The following is a 21,624-nucleotide window of genomic DNA, read 5'->3' on the forward strand; positions in this document are numbered from 1 at the left end:
TGGGCTTCAAAAACTAAGTGCAGCTTTGACTTCCAGGCATTTTTAGTCCACTAACTTGAGTTCAGTTGGAATTTGTTTCTTGCTTTGGATCTGTCACATGGTTGTGTTGGTGCTTTAACTGACTTAAAGGCAGACTTAGTCTTTACTCTTTTTCGTAGTAGAATATGTAATCTTACTGTATTTGTTGGCATCTGCAGTGATTTGTTTAGCAGCTATTGTATGTTCAATGAAACAACCACTTTTGAAGTTATTTCAACGTTAATCCCTTTCTCCTTCACGAGTCAGTGAAATGATTTTAACATACAGATTTAGGTTGTAAAAGCATTACAAAGACACTTTTCATGCTTGTGATATCTGTACTTCTATGTATCAGTGACATTTAAATGTATTGTATGATAATGATGTTTGCATTATGACCTGGTGTTTACACATATTGTTTATGGATGTCAGGCAAACTCAGACTCAAACATTTACAGGAAACATTTTATTCAAAAATGATTACTTGTTGGAAAAATAATATCCAGTGATATACAGGAAAAAAAAATCAATAATCAGGTTAAAGTGCAAAAATACATTTCTTATATACTGTAATGCATCCGTACAAAAATAACATTGGAATGTTACAATGAAATGGAGGAAACGTGCTAAAATGGCTTTTATCCTCCTTGTAGAATATTTTTTGGACCTTGTCTTTGGAATACAGTTTTCTGCAAGCCCTATTTGGAATGAGCAGCCATAGTTTTTTTTTTTTTTTTTTTAATTGTGTTTGTTTTTAATTGTTATTGTGATTTCACATTCCACATATCCATTGGAGTCTTTGTCAATACAACTTTACTAACTAGCCATGCACTTCTTCACAAAGGCTTATTTCTGCATCTTGTAAAAAAAAAAAATGCGGGTGAAAATGTTAATCCTTGAGCAGCGTTCCCACATAAGTGGAAGAAATTGGAGGTTTTCCTACCAATAACTGAGATTTTTTTTTTTAAGTCTGGTTGATTATCGTATTTGGTCATACTGAACTGGATATATCCAGTGTCCCCGTCCCTTCCCTTGAAGAAAACATATTCATTTCATCTTGGCTGGCTTCAGTTCCTTGACTTGCATGTGTAATGTTTTGTGCACAGCCAGTGTCCTGGATTGACAGAAGCCTTTCCCACACTCTTGACACTTGAAGGGCTTTTCTTTGGAATGAATGTACCTGCAGAATAGAACACAACATTGCACTGTTAGCAATAAGTAAGAAGTCAGAACAGCGTTAATAGTCGTATCAGTCGAAACCTTAATCAACCTTATTATTGTTCTTCATTTTTCCGGTACCAAAACTAGCAACGCCTTCGTCTTCTTCACTTCAGGGGCACAGTTGTGTGTGTGTGTGTGTTTTATTAATCAAGTGGGCACAACTGAATTTCAGAAAAGAAAAAAAACTCCTCTAAATACACATATATACTGGTAGTTACATGCTTTGTAGACGTCTTATCATGTCTGCTGTTGTGAGCCCACGCATCCCAGGAAGTTTTGAATTCCGCACAAACCTGAGACAGTCTTCATCATTTTGAGTGCATTCCTCATCTACTTTCATGCATGTCTGCAATTATTACACATCGTTTTGTAGTTTTCATCGGTTTTCTTTTGTTTTCGAGAGTTTCTTTTTCAATTTTTGAAATGCATGTGGCAGCTTGAAAAAAGGGGTCAAATTCATTCTGGGGACAAATTTGGGATTTAACAGAACAAAAAACTGCGTGGTTGTATCCCATTTATCGAGATATATAAAAGACCTCCCCATGCCCTTCAGGCCACCCTGACAGCAATGGGCAGCTCCTTCAACCAGAGACTGTTACACGCGCGCTGCAAGAAGGAGAAGTACCGCCGCTCGTTCCTGCCGACTGCTGTCAGGCTATTGAATAGACAGACCTGACCTGGAAACCTGGTCCCACCCCCACTCACCCATTCTGAATGTTTTTTTTTAATATTTTAGAATTTATATTTACTTATATACTTTTTGTTCTTTGACTTCTCCCTTACATACATTTTTGCTGCTGTAATTTGGGAATTTGTCCATTGTGAGACAAATAAAGGTTTTCTTATCCTATCTACTGTATATTCGTATCTGTTAAAAGATCGGGAATACCATTAAAAACAGTTTGACAAACACCACTCAGGAATAAAGTAGCCTTTGTAGTATGGGATGTAACACTGATCGGTGTTAAAATGGGGTGTCAGTTGGATTCGATTCTGATTGGTGTCTCTTTGAAATTGGAACCATGCCCTTATTTCATTGAAGCTGACGAGTTAGAGTCGAGGACATTTTTCTTCACCATCATTTTCCTCCTGGCTTGCAAGATAAAATCAAACTTCCTGAAAGAACTCAACTCAACTGTATTTATAGAGCACTTTCAACCAGCCATCGCTGCATACAAAGTGCTATACATGGAAAGAAAGGTGAACTGTCATATTATGTTATTTGATCAAAAAAGAATCCTCGTAACTTGATTTCCACCTGAGTTTTCAACTTCATATTGTAAAACAGATTGGCCAATATTTGTATTTCGTGTGACACCACATCGTCACATGGGCGACACAGCCAATCAGGTTAATTGACACTTCACATGTTTTGATTGAAGCAAGTATAGGGAGCTAGAGTGATGAGCTGCACATGGATTTTTTGGGGCTGAGTAGCAAAAATGAATCCATTCACTCTAATGAGCTCCATTTGTTACCCGCTTGACAAACAATGTGGCAAATCTCCAAAATCCATCCATTCTCTAATCCGTTTATCCTCACGAGGGGCGCGGGCATGCTGAAGCCGAACCCAGCTGTTTTCAGACACCCTGAAATGGTTACCAGCCAATTGCAGTGTTCTCCAAAAGGTAACATGTAGATGAGATGAGATGAAAAGCCAAGAGTCCATGAAGGAATTTGATTGCATTGAAAGGATGGTATGAAGTGTTAATGTCCACATTATTTATGTCTGTGGAATTGGCACACTCTTCTACCATCTGGAAGACAAGGTCTCACTAATGTGTGTGAGTATTGGGTTGCAAAAACGATAGATGGAGAGCACTTATAGATATATAATGCTTTATCTACCCCACATGGTGCCCAAAGCACTTTACAAAGGCTCACATTTACCCATTCACGTGCACATTTGTACACCAATGGTAGGCAGCTCCGAGTGGAAGCAAATCAGGGCTCAGTATCTTGCTCAAGGACACTTTGACATGGGCACAAGGGTTGAAAATTGGACCCACAACCGGTCATGTTAATTGTTTTGTTAATCTGTTTTGCTGCCATGTAATTTTGAAGGTGGTCCAAAGACTCTGCAAAACCAGTCAACATCTGAACAGCCGTCAGCTGATTAAAACTTCTACATGATCAAACGGTTGGCAAACCAGCCAGTTGTCAAAGTGTCAAAATGAAGGCAACATTCACGCACAGAGCAATGCTACACTATCCAGACCAGGTTTTAGGGTTTTGTCAAATACAAACTATGTAATGTCTTGTGATGCCACTACCGCCTGGGAGAATAACTATGGAACTGAAAGCTAGAATGGAATGTTTGTATCTGCTCAAAATAGATTCTTTGCTTTCAGAAAAAAAAATGTTAATGCCTTGATGAATATAATTTCGTATTACCCCAAATATTATTACTATGCGTTTGGATTACTTGAGTGCATTTGGACTTGAGGGGGATTAAATGAGGTGTCTGAAATTGATTTTTTTAAAAGACAATTGTTTTGAATTTAATATTTTCAATGTGCTTTATTGAAGGTAGTGAGGCATGGGATTCGGTTAATCGGTTGCAGGTGTCTAATGGAGGCTCTGCCACACACCCGACTAGTTATGACACTATGACACACGCACTTGGCCATCACTGGCTGCAGATGATCACATTACATCGCATGTGCAATCAGTGCTGTGGGAAATTTAGTGTGCTCACTCGTCAATGTGTGACTGTCGTCATAGTATGTCGTAAAATAAAAAAAAATCTTTTCATTTCTTGAAATGTTATTGACTTTTTCAGTTTTAAATACATGTGTTTTTTAATGTCTTAAACTTGTAAATGTCACGTCCCGTGCCCGCCAGCAGGTGGCGGGCTTTTCCCTCCGCCAACTGCACAACTGTCCGTTATTTCGGGTTGATTATCTGCCTTTATTAAGAGGCTCTGGCAGTCCACTCACTGCCGGAGAATTCCACGCCGTGCCATTGTTCTCTCGTGCTAATTCCTCTATTGTAGACTACTCGTTGCCTTCTTGCCTTGCGGCCATTACTCTTGCTATTCGCGTTAGTCACTAAATTGTATACATATATATTGCCTAATCAGTACTTCCTCGCACTTTGTTTTTTCAGCGAGCGTTTTCGGTTGTTTCCTTATTTCCTGGTCCTTAATTGACCAGCGCTTTTTGTTACCGTTTCCCTGTCGGGCTCTTTCTGTTAGTCATTAAAGATTCTTTTGTTTTTCTGACAAGATCTTTCCGTGTCTGCTTTACTGGGAATCCACCCCTTTATTTTGTTCTGTACGAGGCGATCTGTTCATCGCCTCGGGCAGAACGTGACAGAATTCTCCGGCCACCATGGATCCCGCAGAAATCAAAAAGATATTGTCCGCTCTTTCCCGACAAGAGCAACAGATGAGTCAGCAGGGCCAAGCCATTTCGGAACTCTGCGGCGCGGTCTCCATGCTGGCTCATCGGTTCGATGATTTCGAACCTCGCTTAGTTCGGGTGGAGGAACGGAGACCACCCCCCCCCCCCCCGGGGTTCGTCCAACCACCCCGGAAGCGCCCTCCTCATATCCCACTATGTCGAGGGAGCCATCGCTTCCACACCCCCCTCGTTACGGGGGTGAGCACGGGCGGTGTGGACACTTCCTAAACCAGTGCTCTCTCATATTTGACCAACAGCCGTCTGCCTACGCTAATGACGCCGCCAAGGTGGCTTATGTTATGAGTCTGTTGACAGGTCCGGCGGCGTCATGGGCGATTGCGACCAGTGACGCAAAGCCGAATCTCCGTTCGTCGTTCCCTGATTTTGTGGCAGCATTTCGTCGGGTGTTCCACCATCCCGTGCGGGGCAGAGAAGCAGAGGGTCGGCTACTCGCCCTCCACCAGGGAAAGCGATCGGTCGCGGACTACTCCATTGAGTTCCGGATCCTGGCCGCACAAAGTGGATACGACAATCGAGCAATGTGTGGACTGTTTCGCCGTGGCCTGAACTCGCAACTCAAGGACGAGTTGGCGACCCGCAACCACAGCACCGATCTGGAGGAGCTGATCGACCTCTCCCTCCTCATGGACAATCGCCTGAGGGAGCGAAGCCGGGAGCGTGGAGGTGATCGGTTTCCGTTGCGACGCACCGCGTACCGTGAGGAACATCGTGGGGTAGTGGGGCTCGGTGACCACTCCCGAGTCCGGGAGACAGCACCCACGGAGGAACCGATGCAGCTGGGAGGCAAGGACGTTGGTGCGGAGGAAAGAAGGCGCCGTCTCAGCGATCGTGCGACGACTGACAGCGTCCAACCATCTCCTCACGCCGCAACCAGCTATCCGGGGTCGTCATTCCATGTCCACCCCGAGTACTGTGAGTCACGACCCCGCGCGTCACACCCGAGTCTAGGCGAGGCGACACGCGACCGGGACACCCCAACAGACTTGAGCTCGAGGGGGAGATATTTGGTGGGTCCCGGTCGAGGCGGGTTCGGGCCCTGGTAGACTCAGGAGCAGATGACTGTTTAATGGACACCAATCTCGCATCCGAGCTGGGTTGTTTTTTGGAAGAATTGATCGATAAGAAGCGGGTTCGTAATCTTGATGGGCGTCTCTTGGCGGTAGTAATGCATAGAACGGAGCCGCTAAAACTTCAACTCTCCGGCAATCATATCGAGCATCGCCGGTTTTACGTAATGCGGTCCCGCAACGCTCCGATCATCCTCGTATTACCCTGGTTTAAAACACATAATCCCGTGATTTCCTGGGCGCGCCCAGCAATAGATAGCTGGAGCCAGTATTGTTATCAGCACTGTTTACAATCAGCCGTCGGGAAGCAGGAACGCGTCACACGCCCCGAGGAGATCGGCCTTGACGGAGTGCCGGATTGCTATCGGGATCGTAGGGAAGTATTCAGCGAGGATCGCATGCGCTCCTTGCCCCCACACCGCCCCTACGATTGCGCTATAGACCTGCAGGCGGGCGCTCCGTAGCCGACCTCGCGGCTGTATCAGGTATCCCAACCCGAGCGCGAGGCGTTGACGGAGTACGTCAACAGCTCGCTCGCTGCAGGTCTCATTAGACCATCACGTTCACCGTTAGGGGCGGGTTTTTTCTTCGTGGGGAAGAAAGACAAGACCCTGCGACCCTGCGTAGACTATCGGGGATTAAATGAAATACCAATCAAGAATAGATACCCACTACCCTTGTTGGACTCCGCCTTCGCCCCAATGCAATCAGCCACCGTCTTCTCAAAACTAGACTTGCGCAGCGCTTACCATTTGGTTCGCATCCGGGAGGGTGACGAATGGAAAACCGCTTTTAAGACCCCTCTGGGCCATTTTGAATACCTGGTTATGCCTTTTGGACTGACAAACGCTCCTGCCGTATTCCAGAACCTGATCAACGACGTTTTAAGGGACATGATTAACATTTTTTGTTTCGTTTATCTTGACGACATTTTGATTTTTTCCCGGTCATTACACGAGCACCAGCAAAATGTTAGGCTGGTGCTACAACGTCTACTGGAGAACCGGCTCTTCGTCAAGGCAGAAAAGTGTGAATTCCATGTTCCCGTCATCTCCTTCCTGGGGTTCATTATAGAACAGGGCAGGTTACGAGCGGACCCCATTAAGACGCGTGCGGTCACTAATTGGCCGGTTCCTACCAATCGCAAGGAACTGCAGCGCTTTTTGGGGTTCGCCAACTTCTACAGACGTTTTATCCGCGGTTACAGCCAGAAGGCGCTTCCCTTAACCCGCCTTACGTCCGTCAAAATCCCATTTAAGTGGGACCCGACCGCGGATGCGGCGTTCGCTAACCTGAAGGCGGCGTTTACTAGTCCCCCCGTCAGGGACGTGCGGTCAGGGGAGGCAGGTGAGGCAGTGCCGCACCTCTGAACGCGCATTGCATTGCGCAATCATCACAAACTGGGTTGATACATGCAACTGGCACGTCCTGCTTGCCGTACATCTGCACATCAGCAATATAACATTTGCAGATACATTTATTTGATCTGCTTTTCCTAAGTCTGGCTAATGTTTTTAAACCATTAAAGTTTAATGTTTTTTGTGACATATTTAGATTTGCTGATGGGAAATAAAACCGCAGTGAAAAGGCATAGGTTGCGGCAGATCGTTCTCTGCCGCAATTAAGAGGGCGTACGTGAGCAAACAGGTACGTTGCGCTCTTCTTCTGTGCAGAGGCGCCAGGCGAGTCAAGTGCGATCCTTTTTTAAATTTGCTACGTCGGACAGCCAAAATGGAAGAAAAGGATTATACATTGAAGCTTAAAAACTTCTCAAAACTGGGCTTTCAGTCAAAAGTGGACGTGATTAACACAGGTAGACCAACGCCGGAGTGAAAAGGTTTGCTTCAAACTACGGGACAGCCCGGATAACTTTTCAAACGGAGTGGTAAAGCCGAAAAGAACGGTGATGTGGCTGTCCTTCGAAAACCCGTCTTTACTGTTTTCCCTGCCTTTTGTTCTCAATTTGTCTGGATATTGTGATATAAAAAGCGCAAGGATCGATTTGGCATTGAACGAACAGCGGAGGTTCAACGTTAGCATCCGCAATGCCAAGGTAAGGGAAAACCGAGAGATTGTGAAAGACCTCATTCATGCAACCTGCTTTTTCGCTAAACGGGAGTTGGCATTTCGTGGTCACGACGAGAGGGCAAGCTCTTCTAATCGTGGCGATTATGTAGAACTATCACATGCTTTTGATGAGAAAGATGAGAGGTTAGCTAGACATTTGGACTCATCCAGTGTGCTTTCTGGCTTGTCCAATAGAATACAGAACGATATAATTGAAATTTTCGGTGATGTGATAATAAATGATCTAAAAAGGGAGATCAATGCGGCCCCATTTGTTTCCATAGAGTTGGACGAGACTACGGATATCACAAACAAAGCACAGATCTGTTATTTTGCGCTATGTTGCCAAAAGTGAAGTGGACTGTGGTGGTGGAAGCATTTTTAGGATCCATCCATCCATCCATTTTCTGAACCGCTTAATCCTCACTAGGGTCGCGGGGGGTGCTGGAGCCTATCCCAGCCGTCTTCGGGCAGTAGGCGGGGGACACCCTGGATCAGTTGCCAGCCAATCGCAGGGCACACAGAGACGAACAACCATCCACGCTCACAATCACACCTAGGGACAATTTCGAGTGTTCAATCAGCCTGCCATGCATGTTTTTGGAATGTGGGAGGAAACCGGAGCACCCGGAGAAAACCCACGCAGGCCCGGGGAGAACATGCAAACTCCACACAGGGAGGCCGGAGCTGGAATCGAACCCGGTACCTCTGCACTGTGAAGCCGACGTGCTAACCACTGGCCTACCGGGCCGCCCCATTTTTAGGATTTGATGATGTAAGTGATGATAGGCGAGCCCCTGCTGTAGCTGCGTATGTCTTGGAAGTGTTGGAGAAAACAGCTGTGTTAAAAAACTAGTAGCACAAACCTATGATCCCGATCGCTGGGACAATGATACTCAAATGATGGTCACTGGATATGATCGATGGCTGTCAGAAGCATCGACATGCTTTTTAATGGTGGCATATGAGGGCATTTTCAGTGAAACTGATGCACTTTTTAGAGTGCTGCAAAACAAAGTCATGGACATTGGATATTGTTGTGCGCGAACCCATGACACCATCGGAGTTGTTGAACGCATGAGACGGGACTTTAACACACTGTATGAGCGATTTGAGCAGAAATGCAGCACACTTGGCCGAAACAACAGTGGAAGAAATCAGTCGGTCAGAGACGAGAGAAAACAAATGTTCGACAACATTATGGTCAACATCAGTGTTCAGATGAAAGCTAGGTTTGATCATTTTGTGAGCTAGCTTTCCTCGGTTTGGTCAACTGTACAAAATTTAATGATGTCACAACATTTTGATGACACCAAACTGCAGAGCCTGTCAAAATCTTATAACAAAATAAATGAGTCTAAGAAAAATACAATAGAATATTGTATTTTTACCCATGGGGTCAAATTTTGGATATGAAATAACCAGTAGCCAATTGAATAAGCTACCGTTTTTGGTTGATACATTTGTAAATCTGACACTAAAGGAGTCGGTGCCTCACCAACCATGAACCTCACCGCACGCCACTGCCCCCCGTACTACAACATCCTGATCCTGATCTTCCCTTTATCGTAGAGGTGGACGCCTCGGATTTAGGGGTGGGTGCGGTGCTGTCCCAACGTTCTCCGGTCGACCAGAAGCTGCACCCCTGCGCCTTCTTCTCCCGTCGACTCAGTGCTGCCGAATCCAATTACGACGTGGGCAACCGTGAACTGTTGGCAGTTGTGACCGCCTTGCAGGAGTGGCGGCACTGGCTCGAGGGGGCAAAGGAACCTTTCACGGTCTACACGGATCATAAGAACCTCGCTTATCTCCGCTCCGCCAAAAGACTAGACGCCCGTCAGGCCCGGTGGGCCCTGTTCCTCACCAGGTTCGACTTTGTCCTTACCTACTCTCCCGGGTCCAAGAACACCAAGCCCGACTCCCTTTCCCGTCTCCACGAACCTGTGGGGAGGGACCGGTCCCCGGAGACCATGCTCCCGACCCGGTGCATCGTGGCCCAGCGGTTCTGGTGGCCGGAGCTCCTTAGTGACGTGACGGAGTTCATCAATGCCTGCACCTCCTGCGCCTGCGGCAAGTCGTCCCATCAACCTCCGGCGGGACTGCTCCAGCCGTTGCCCATTCCTCCTCGCCCGTGGTCCCACATCGCTCTGGACTTCATCACGGGCCTTCCTCCTTCCCGGGGTCGAACTGTCGTGCTCACGATCGTGGACCGCTTCTCCAAGGCAGCTCGTTTTGTGCCTTTGTCCAGGTTGCCGTCGGCGCTGGAGACCGCCGACCTCCTCGTCAAACACGTCTTCCGTCTCCACGGCATTCCAGCGGACATTGTGTCGGATCGGGGGCCCCAGTTTGTGTCTCGCGTCTGGAAGCGGTTCTGCCGGTCCCTCAGAGCTACGGCCAGCCTGACCTCGGGATACCACCCCCAGTCCAATGGACAGGCTGAGCGCGCCAACCAGGATCTGGGGGCGGCCCTCCGCTGTGTGTGCCTCCACCGTCCCGCATCCTGGGTCGACCACCTACCCTGGGTGGAATATGCACACAACACCCTCGTCTCTTGCGCCACAGGCAGATCGCCATTCATGACGGCTTGCGGTTACCAGCCGCCACTGTTGCCGTCCCAGGAGGGGCAGGTGGAGGTCCCTTCTGTACAGCACCACCTTAAGCGGGCCCATCACATGTGGAAGGAGGCCCGGGCTGCGTTGTCCCGCACTGCGACCCGGAACCGGCATATCGCAGATCGTCGTCGGCGCCCGGCGCCCTCATATGTGGTGGGAAAGAAGGTGTGGCTGGCAACGTGGGATCTTCGCCTGGCCGACACGTCTGCAAAGCTGGGACCCCGATTCACTGGACCATTCGAGGTCGAGGCCGTCATCAGTCCCGTCGCAGTCAGGCTCCGGCTACCGGCCACCATGAGGGTTCACCCCGTGTTCCACGTCTCCCTGCTCAAGCCTGTGTCTTCCAGTACCTTGGCGCCTTCTCCCGCTCCGCCACCACCTCCGCGGGTGGTCGATGGTGGCCCGGTGTACGCGGTGCGTGCCATCCTGGACTCTCAGGCGCAGGGGCAGGGGTTTCCAGTACCTGGTCGACTGGGAGGGCTACGGGCCGTAGGAGCGGCAATGGGTGCCCCGCTCCTGGATCCTTGATCCGTCCCTTTTGCGCGACTTCCACACTGCTCATCCGTCCCGGCCGGGTAGTCCGCCGGGAGGCGTCCATTGAGGGGGGGGTACTGTCACGTCCCGTGCCCGCCAGCAGGTGGCGGGCTTTTCCCTCCGCCAACTGCAAACCTGTCCGTTATTTCGGGTTGATTATCTGCCTTTATTAAGAGGCTCTGGCAGTCCACTCACTGCCGGAGAATTCCACGCCGTGCCATTGTTCTCTCGTGCTAATTCCTCTATTGTAGACTACTCGTTGCCTTCTTGCCTTGCGGCCATTACTCTTGCTATTCGCGTTAGTCACTAAATTGTATACATATATATTGCCTAATCAGTACTTCCTCGCAGTTTGTTTTTTCAGCGAGCGTTTTCGGTTGTTTCCTTATTTCCTGGTCCTTAATTGACCAGCGCTTTTTGTTACCGTTTCCCTGTCGGGCTCTTTCTGTTAGTCATTAAAGATTCTTTTGTTCTTCTGACAAGATCTTTCCGTGTCTGCTTTACTGGGAATCCATCCCTTTATTTTGTTCTGTACGAGGCGATCTGTTCATCGCCTCGGGCAGAACGTGACAGTAAAAACTCCTATTTTTGTTTTTCACTAATGAAGGGTTCGGTGAATCTGCATATTATGAACTGGTTCGGTTCAGTACATCTGACAAAGTTAAGAAACACTGCTGTAGACACATTTGCACAGTCCATCTTAGATGAGCTCGGGCCCAGAGAAGCCGGTGACATTTCTTAGTGTTGTTTATCAGTTGCTTTAGCTTCATGGAGCCGAACTGTATCTAGAATTGACATTGGTTTTCTCAAAGGTTCCTGAGCCCATCTGGTGATATGCTTTACACAGTGATGTCTCCTTCTTTCATTTCCACCTCAATTCAATCTAAATGCGGGACACTACACAATTCCCACTTCCCTTACAGTTTCAGTACAGCATGGGGCCCACTCAGTTGTTCTACTTTATTTTGAAGCATGAATTAACACACATACACTCACATTTACGACTGACACTGACTGTTGATCGATCCATTCAGTCATTCGAACATGGGCGTAGTTTACTTTGAATGAGGCTCTTTTTCCTGTTTAAATGACACACGACTAGAATGTTTGTGTTTTATTAAATGGCATGTTTTCCATTAATTATGAGTGGACAATAGTTCGACTTGAGAGGCGCTCAAAGACAGCCTCCGAAAAAAAGAAATTAATGATCACTTCATGAACACTAAGAAAAGCTAAATAATTCACCAACACAAAAAAATCAAACGAAGAAATCACAAAATAAATTCTATGGGGGCGTTTGTGAACACACAACAAAGGAATGAATAACAAACAATTCTGAGACAGTCCAGTCTCCTTCATACATACAGCATGTGTTTCCTTCATTGTACGTTTTACAAGAAGGCTTATTTTTGTACGGCTCTAGACATTTTTTTTTTGTCCTATATGGCTCTTTCAACATTTTGGGTTGCCGACCCCTGACCTAAGGTGATGCCTGACCGGCATTACCGGAGGTTGTGAGCGGTCACCAGTTCCAGCTTGCGATCACGGCTGCTGTGATAATGCTGTTTTTAAAATTCTCATTCAGTTTGTTTCATCTGCACTTCACCGAGGGCACTGACAGAGAATGGCAATGTGGAGCACCAGGACAAGCCTTTTAAAAATTTACATGTGAGCTTCGATAGTCATGTTTATGCACTACGCGTCGGGTCTCTATTAAGGTCGGCAGTGATTTCCTTTTCACTAACTCTTTTATCTACTTTACTTTTCTGTTTCATTCATGTTAGGGGCTGTTATGTTGGTCATCCTGGCGTGTGTGTGGATGCATGTCTGCATTAGTGCACACACACATGCGTGTGTGTGTGGGTGTGTGATTGTGAGGTAACTGGTCAATTGTGGAGAGTGGCTGCTTCAAAACTTGATCTTCGGTCAAAAAAGTTTGGACACTCCTGCTCTAAATTGTCCTTTGGTGTGATTGTGAGCATGATTAGTTGTTTGCCCTGATGGCTCATGATTAAGTTTTGCCTTGTGATTGGCAGTTTAGGGTTTAGGGTATCTATCTATCTATCTATCTATCTATCTATCTATCTATCTATCTATCTATCTATCTATCTATCTATCTATCTATCTATCTATCTATCTATCTATCTATCTATCTATCTATCTATCTATCTATCTATCTATCTATCTATCTATAATTGCATCGAGTTGTCACATTTGAAACTCAGATAAAAATATTTTTTCACTGTGGAGAACTTTTGGCTGCCAATCGGACAACATTCAGGCTGAGCCGCAACACACTGCATCCCACACGTGTATGCACACACACATCCTCATTCACACGATGATACTGCACCCATTTCGCACATCCCTGGAGATATTATATATGGTGAAACTGTTGTTTCTGTGTTCAAATGGCAGAGGAGCGAATAAGCGTTTTCAATGCAGCTTTCAGAGCAAATGTTTTTCCTATGATTTTTTTTGTGAATACGTTGCACACCACTGTGACTCGGGCCTTTCAAATAGAATATATTTCAACATACTTGAAAGATGCATGCAATCATTTTCTGAACTTGCCCAACAATGTCAATAATCAAGTAAAAAAATGTGGTAGGAGAAACCATTGCTCGTGTTTTCATTTTTGTATTGCTGCTATTGTGGCAAGTACTGTCCTCTCCACACCACACCTACGCTATATCTTAAAACATGCTCTCCCCACTAAATACTTTTCATTCTGGTCTGATTCCATTAAACTTGCTGTTACATGTCAAATTATTTGCGACACAAAGTGATGACAAGGATCAGACTATAAATCATTTATTTAAAAGTATAACTGGGTATGAACTTGATGTCCCAAAAGGTTTTTCCATTTCCTAGAAATTGTTTCCAAATATATTCTTCAATATAAAACAGGCAATATGTATCAGTACTTGTCCGTTTTAATCAAGTTCTCTATGTCTGCTCCTCCGGAAACTTATACTATTATGCTTAAGGCTGGGTCTCCTGTTCCTTAACGCTGTGCCCAAACATGTCCCACTGAGACAAAATGTTGAGAAATTGAGCTTCCTCAAGCTCTTCTCGTGTGTTGCTTGACTGCCATGCTGAAAACTAGGACCATAGAACAAAAGTCAAAAGAAGGTTTCACATCAATGTTTGACCTTACCTGTGATCTCGTAGGTGGTCCTGCCTTCTGAAGGCTTTATGGCAGATATCACAAGTGTACGGCCTCTCATCTGTGTGCGTCCTCTCGTGGATTAACAGATTGTAGGATTTTGTAAAATGGCGGCCACAGAATTTGCAGACAAATTCTTTTTTGGTCTTTGAGGGCAACCGGCCACGACTGGATTTGCGCTCAGGGTAGGAGAGCTTGGCCACATCCAGGAGGCACCCGAGGCCGGTTGACTCAGAATGGTGAGACGAAGCGCCGGCAGCAGCGGCAGCAGCAACACCTGACATGCTCAGGTCTTCCGCCTTCAGATGATCCTCTTGGGTGGCTGCTGTGGCCAGGTTGGCAAAGTCAAAGCGAGGTTTATCCTTTGAGCTCTGCATCTGAGCCACTGAAACCTGCTTGGGCTGCGGGTGATGAGGGAAGATCGGGATGGAGGCCATCGAAGAGAATTGGATAGGTAGTTTTGAAAGAGTGCACCGAGGCAAGGCCACCGGCAGGTAGCCCGGGGTCCATTGGTGAAGCTGAATGGCATGCAAGGCACTGAAGCTGTAGATGCTGTGCAAGGGATCCGTTGGCAGCTGAAGGCCTGTGGAGCTCTGGAGAAGGGAATAATTCGCCAGCTGGAGAGATGGGTGGAGAGGGACTGGAGCTGCCAGAGTCTTGCTGCCCATGGCGGAGGCAAGAAATCCAATTAGATGTCTGGAACAAACAGAACACATTGGCGGATCAATTCAAATTCTTTGAATCATCGCTACTTCATGTGTCAAGAAGAGTCATTCCTTCCTGATGCCATCAAAACAACAACCAAAACCGCTTGCAACAATCGAAATATGATTTATACACGCGGCTAAGGGAAAAAGAACAGACCGCTTCAAAATGATCTGTTAGACACATGTTGCAGTTCGGATTTACAATGAAGACTGAAACGTTAAACCAAACATTTTCAGGAATTGGCTGTTTCACAGTTTCAATACTTCAAGGCAGGGATGTTAAACTCATTTTTGTCGCAGGCAACATTGTAGGTTTCCCTGAGAGGGCCATTATGACTGTGAATTTTGGAAAACCGTATAAATGCTTGATCACCTCCACATTTTACATATTCAGTGCACAACAAATTGGTGTGGTGCTAATTTTGAAATCAGAAGTCAACCCTTGTGAGAATAAAGCGGATTGGAAAATGGATGGATGGATGGAATTTGAATTTTTGGTTCGGCCTTGAGCAAGCATGATGGAAAGTTGACATGCTTGATTTGAGCTCGCGGGCCACACAAAATAATGCGGCGGACCTTGAGTTTGACACCTGTGCTTCAAGGGATTTTGTATTTTACGCTGACCAAGTTAGAGTGTCTTCCCGAAACAAAAAATGTTCTGCCTCCAGCAAATTCCCCCCCCCCCCCCCCCTCCGACGGATAATGTTGTTTAGCAATAACGAGAACAGGATCCAAACTAATTTCAAAATTCTTTTTTGTGTTGTAAAGCTTCGCTGTGTTTAGTATATAGATTACAAATACATCAGAACCCCCCAGGCCCAATCAAGAATGGTGAGTTGGATTTTGAGCCCCCCCCCCCGCCCACCCGTCCCCGCCCCGCCCAACATCTGGCACTTTTACACATCGAACTTTGATTTTTGATAAACGCTGTTCAAGGAGCAGTCATAATCTGCTTATGAAGAGTGCACGTTTCAAGGGGCTGCACTGTTTGAACCACAACGCAGAAACTCTTTGAAGGTGGCTCTATCGTAGCTAACAGAACTATTGTCTTGGGAAAAAAAATAAAGGATTGGGAAATTTTTAAAAACGAGTTTCCACAGTACTTATCCACGTGCATTGCTGATACTTTCCCTATCAGTGTTCACTGTCGTGGTGAACACTACAAGGTTTATTAAAACGTTTTGCTCATGTGAATTGCTTGAAAATTGTGCAAGAAATAGCTCTGTAACAATGCACCGTGACAAATGAGAGTGTATGCATGAGGTAAATGTGTCAGGGAAGGTGAGTGAATCACACTTGGCAGCTTGAAGACACATACATGAATGCGCCAGACAGAAATTGAGAAAAGCGTATATGTGTGTTTGCTGTTGCCAGAAACATGCCTGGAGCTGTTGAAGGTGGTGTAAGAGAATGGCAACATTTATCAAGAGCCTGTGAGCTGTTAAATCAGGTTTTGATAAGCAGGAATAACAAGACAACAATGTGTCTTTGTGTCTTGTGTCTATGATTGACAGCGAGCAGAGCAGCTCCCCGCTCCATTTGAGCAGCTCTGCACGCTGTACATAAAACTGAAGCTAATGTTCACTCGTTGTGGATGAAATATCTCGACGTCTTCCCTTTTCTGAAATGCTTATAAAACAGGTTAGCATCCATCCAGCTGTTTTCTATGGATCTATCTGGGTTGGGGGTAAGAGGGGAGTTGATTTAGGTGAAAGGAGGACGCCGCCAACAGCACGTCAGCTTCATAAAAACGTCACCTACAGTATGTGAACAACTACATTTCCCCCAGCTCTTGGCCAAAGACAAATCAATGAACAACGGACGATAATCCGATTCATGAAAATGTATTCATGTCATAAGCACTGCCGAGTAAAACTACCTCTTGTTCATGAAGCATGTCTCAGATGGAGGGACCTCGAAAGATTGAAAAAAATCATCAGGCTTACATACTTTGCTTTCTGCGCTTCCCTCTCTGTTTATTTTGAGCATGTATAAAATAATATAACATTTACTGTATTTGAAAAGTATCATAAAGTAACAGAATATGTCACCAAAACTTTTAGTTAATTCATAGAAATCATCAAAACAAGCATGACTAATGAATGAGGTAAAGAGTAGGAAAAACGAATGAGATCCTCCCACTAATTTCATTATCAATGTCGAAGAGTCATATCCGACTGTCTCTGCGTACCATAAAATCTATTGTTGTACAACATACACTACACCAACAGGCAAATCCAACACAATATATACATTAATATACCAATATATTGTTTTGTTATTAAAGGATTAACTTGACCTGTACCATTGAACTATTTTTCTGAAATAGACATGCTGTCAATAATAAACATGGTAGTTGATACAACACTTTCCCGCAACAATAACCTATTGATACAACAATTACACTTAGCAATAATATAACATCATTTGGCCTTGAACAGTAAATGATGTTGAGCTCATACAATTAAATAATGGTAAGCCCTGATGATCGACCATGCATTCATTTTTTGATCCGCTTACCCTCACAAGGCTCATGGATGTGCTGGAGCTTATCCCAGCTGTCTTCAGACTGTAGGCGGGGGCCACCCTGAACCGGTTGCCAACTAATCGCAGAGCACACATAGACGAACAATTCTAGCTCACAATCACACCTAGGGAATATTTTGAGTGTCCCATTAATCTATGCTGCATATTTTTGAAATGTGGGAGGGAATGGAGTACCCGGAGAAAACCCACAGAAGGTGGGTAACACCCTGAACCCGTTGCAAGCCAGTCACAGGGCACAGACAGATGAACAACCTTCCGCGCTCACACCCACACCTAGGGACAATTTGGAACGTTCAATCAGCCTGCCATGCATGTTTTTGGAATGTGGGAGGAAACCGTAGCACCCGGAGAAAAGCCACGCAGGCTCGGAGCAAACCCCACACAGGAAGGCCAGAGGGATTGAACCCACAAACTCTGGGAATGTGAGGTCAAGGCGTGAACCACTGCACCACTGGGCTACTACAATGAATATATCTTCGTTTAATATTCATGCTTTCATTAATCAAGAAGCAAATCGTAGGGGTTGGTCAACATCTCTTGAGTGTGAACCTAAATAATTAAATTAGTTTCGTTTTTGCTTCAACTCAGTTTATATAGCATGCAATACTGTAGATAATCACACATTTTTAGAAATACTGTTGGACTGAAGGGTAAAGAGCAGTGAAGTAATGGGTTAACCATCAAGAACAATCTACTTCAGCTAATATAGTTTGAATAGGTTTACATAAATCACAATCACATTGTGAAAATATTAAAATACATCACTGCCTCATAGAGTTTTGTGAACCATCCAATCATGCATATTTTATTGTTAACAGCTCCATGCAAGGTTGTTCATGTGCTGTGAACAAAAAAATAAATAAATAACAATAATAGCCTTAATGTCAAAGGCGTCAAGTGGTGGTCAGGCCGCTAATCACTAAAGTGAATGAAGTCGTTGTAATGAGGAGCAGTGAAGCTCAAACAGGCCCCCTGTGGCCTCTTCCTTTCTGATCATGAGCAGAAGTAATTGACTTTTACTCGGGAGGTCATTAGAGGATAGAGGTTGCTCTGCTGCTGAGGCTCTCCTCACCTTTAACCCTTTCATGTCTGCATATCAGGGGCGTCCAGATCCAGAGAGCCACGTGGATCCTCTGCTTAAGCCGAGACTGTTACATTCAGCACCTCCGAGGGACTGTTGGGTGACCGAGACGCTGCTTCTCACCTCCATGTAAATCTGATCAGACTGGCACACTACAACCCCCATCGAAGAGCCTCACCAAAACCATTTTGGCCTTTCAATCACACACACACACACACCTGCGTATATATATATATAGGTACTGTATATATATATACCATATATATTTCATTACTAAAGATTTTAAAAATAGATCTTGATATTAGGTAAATAAAAAATACATGATCTACGTCAGGGGTGCCCATTAGGTAGATCTCGATCTACCGGTAGATCTAAGACAGGTCCCAAGTAGATCAGGTCCCAAGTAGATCCGAGGGGTGTCGAGAAGAAAAAAAACAAAAACCATTTGTGTGTCTTTGTACATGTTAGTAATATATTTTTTTGTTTTTGTCTCATTTCCACCAAAAAAATATTTAAAAAATAAAATAAAGCAGGTAAATCTTAAATTTGTGTGTGTGTATGCGTGCGCTCGCCGGTAAAGGGTAGATCCCGTGAGGTTAGTTGATCAAAAGGTAGATCTTCGATCCAAAAAGTTTGTGCACCCCTGATCTACGTGCTTGTGGCTCCTGTAGCTTTTACGTTCTTATTTTGAAAATATCTGCACAAATGTGTGTCTGCGTGTGTGTGTGTGTGTGTGTGTGTGTGTGTGTGTGTGTCTGTATGTCTGTGTGTTTTTAAACTTCAGCTCTTTAAAGACTATACAATTGTTTACGAACCAAATTACTTGAGTTTACAGTTCTGTATGAATACTTTCAATCTAAATAGCAGAGAGGAGTTTGAATTTAAAAGTAACAGCATGGCAGGTATGCAATTGCACTCATGAGACATTTCACAAAAATAATTTCAATTTGTCAATTTTGTTTGTATTTTTGACGACTGTTTGTTGATGAAAGTAGGTAACATCTTAGATAATCGATTTTAAAAAGGACAAAGCTCCAAAGGTTTCAAGTTCAGTGTTTCAAAAAGCAAAGTGCCATGTCACTCTCGTGTGCCTTGAGAGATCAGCAGGTGTGCCGCAGGAAATATACCACCTTCACTTCATTCGGGCAAAAAATATGATTCATTATAACTTTAAGGCATCTTTGTTCATCTATCGCTGCCAGCGGCACATTGTGACAGGCAAAATAATTAAATGCTCTTCCATTAATTGGTGGAAAGCTACAATAAAGCTGTTGCCATTCAGAATAAGTCACAGCTTCCTGCCAGTGTGTCAGTCGATTTGTGTTCAATTTAAACGGGACCAGATTCCACACTTAGATTAAACTGCAACACCATTATTTTAGTATTTATTACTTTTTGTGTGGGAGGGTGACTTGAATTTTTTTCCAATGTGAAATGGGTGTCTTGGCTCAATGAAAGTTGGGAAACACAGTTCTACTTTGTCTGTAAAAAAAATTCCAATTTTAAATGTGATACCCATTCTTTTTCAATTAGCACAACATGAAGCGGCATCAAGCCAAGGATAACCACCGGTGTCATCAGACCTTTATTAGTCAAGGTGCTGAAAAAAAACAGTCAATGCTTTTAACGCTCCACATCTTCCTCCCAGACCTCCAATCTAACACACAAGGTCTTTATTGGATTATGCTTCATTACAGTACCGGCAACATGAATTAGTGAGGTAGGGGGTGCAGCTGCATGCAGTAAGTGTTTTCTTTAAAAGTCATCTTAAGGCTCTTTCTCCACCTTTCTCTCTAGCAATGTTTATTCATACTTGGCTAATTGCACAAGTTATGCTTGTTCATGTTTGCTTCACCAAAGAGGGATGCTGTCTGGAGGTCATTCAGCATAAATGAGCCAATTTAGTCAATTTTGCCAAAAAATACCAACTCTGAAAAGTATTTTTTCAGACTTTACTGCGTGAAGTACAGTATAGTGAAAAGACATCATCAATGTCCTCATAAATTCATTTGAACGACGTATCAGCCATAATATTGGAAGTTACCCAACTTGTAGACATACAAATTTGGCAGCAGTAGACCAATTATGTATGGAATTTAAATAATTCCTGTTGCAAAATAAAAATCCCACGCAAGCCTTCAACACATTTCATGCACCGTATGAATTTCAGTAATTGTGTCCTAAACTACATCGCAAAAAGGCGCCATGAGTAAGGGCGTGATAGTTTTGTGACCGTCAACTTGCCTTCACGCAAACTCCTGTTGTTGCACTTAGGAGCGTGTTTGTTTACAAATAAAAGAGAGGACTTACCGAACAAAAAAAACCCCTGAAAGATCCCCCTCTTCGCCGCGGAGGTCTGCCGTGGATGGGAAGCGTTCGTGGCAAGGTGAAGATGAAGCGCGATGTTTGACGTGAGTTTTAATGAAACCACAGCATGTTTCCTCCTCTCAGTTCGCCGCAAAATGCGTCTGAACTGACAAGGCACGGCGGTGTGTGCTGGTGCAGCTTTGCTTCTCCCCGTTCGCTGACTGACCCGCGCCTCTTTATTGCGCAGAGCGAAGCTCCGACTGGCGCGTCACTCAGCCAACCCACATCCAATACAAGCCGTTGGAGATACATAAAGATTACGCAGACCAGAGCTGCGCTGTTCTGTGAGGCACTCGACGTGAGCCACAACTCACAAGGCTTGCGTAAGCAGCTAAGACCATTTCTATACTTACCAAAAGTGTTTCACGGTTGGCCAACTTCACTGACCAACGCACAGCGCCCTGACCACAACCCATTAAAACATTTGGAATGGACAGTACTAAAAATAATGAAACAGACACTCGTCTCCAACGACTACGACATCACAAATAGATGATAAAAACCTACAAACTGGGGTCATTTTATTAAGTTTGAAAAAAATGCAAAGTGTTATATCCTTCAACGGCGTCCGGCGGCAGATTTAGGAATGAATTCTCAGCATTTGGACAAGTTGACTCTTCCGCTGTGATTTGGCAGTTTGCGCTTGTGCATGTGCTCTCTACATACTGAAATGAAATACAATAGAACAGAGAATGCTGAGCAGATTTTTTTTTTCACATACATGAGCTCTTCATGCTCTAAAGTGTACCAGGACTTGGCTCTGTACAGCATTCCTTGATTCCTTGACATGCGGGGGTTGGGAAGTAAAT

At 44.9% G+C, this 21,624-nt stretch overlaps 1 protein-coding gene and 1 long non-coding RNA gene across 2 annotated transcripts; one reads left to right on the top strand and one right to left on the bottom strand.

Annotated features, from left to right (window-relative positions):
* Positions 1–469: 469 nt before the first annotated feature.
* osr1 (odd-skipped related transcription factor 1) lies at positions 470–14,826 on the bottom strand. Its single transcript, XM_052085851.1, has 2 exons — positions 14,105–14,826; positions 470–1,198 (listed from the first exon to the last, which is right to left on the bottom strand). Exons 1-2 carry the CDS (start codon positions 14,779–14,781, stop codon positions 1,066–1,068), a joined length of 810 nt encoding a protein of 269 aa, XP_051941811.1. The 5' UTR covers positions 14,782–14,826; the 3' UTR covers positions 470–1,065.
* On the top strand, positions 14,686–21,361 carry LOC127614565 (uncharacterized). Its single transcript, XR_007966609.1, has 2 exons — positions 14,686–14,807; positions 20,752–21,361. It is a non-coding gene; the product is annotated as an uncharacterized LOC127614565 (long non-coding RNA).
* The last annotated feature ends 263 nt before the right edge of the window (positions 21,362–21,624 follow it).

The sequence above is a fragment of the Hippocampus zosterae genome, chromosome 14, assembly GCF_025434085.1.
Source record: "Hippocampus zosterae strain Florida chromosome 14, ASM2543408v3, whole genome shotgun sequence".
Classification (NCBI taxonomy): domain Eukaryota; kingdom Metazoa; phylum Chordata; class Actinopteri; order Syngnathiformes; family Syngnathidae; genus Hippocampus; species Hippocampus zosterae.

Coding starts and splice junctions, on each gene's coding strand:
- osr1 (XM_052085851.1), bottom strand. CDS start 14,781: ATGGGCAGCAAGACTCTGGCAGCTCCAGTCCCTCTCCACCCATCTCTC. Junction 1,199..14,104: donor GACCACCTACGAGATCACAG/GTAAGGTCAAAC, acceptor TCTATTCTGCAG/GTACATTCATTCCAAAGAAA.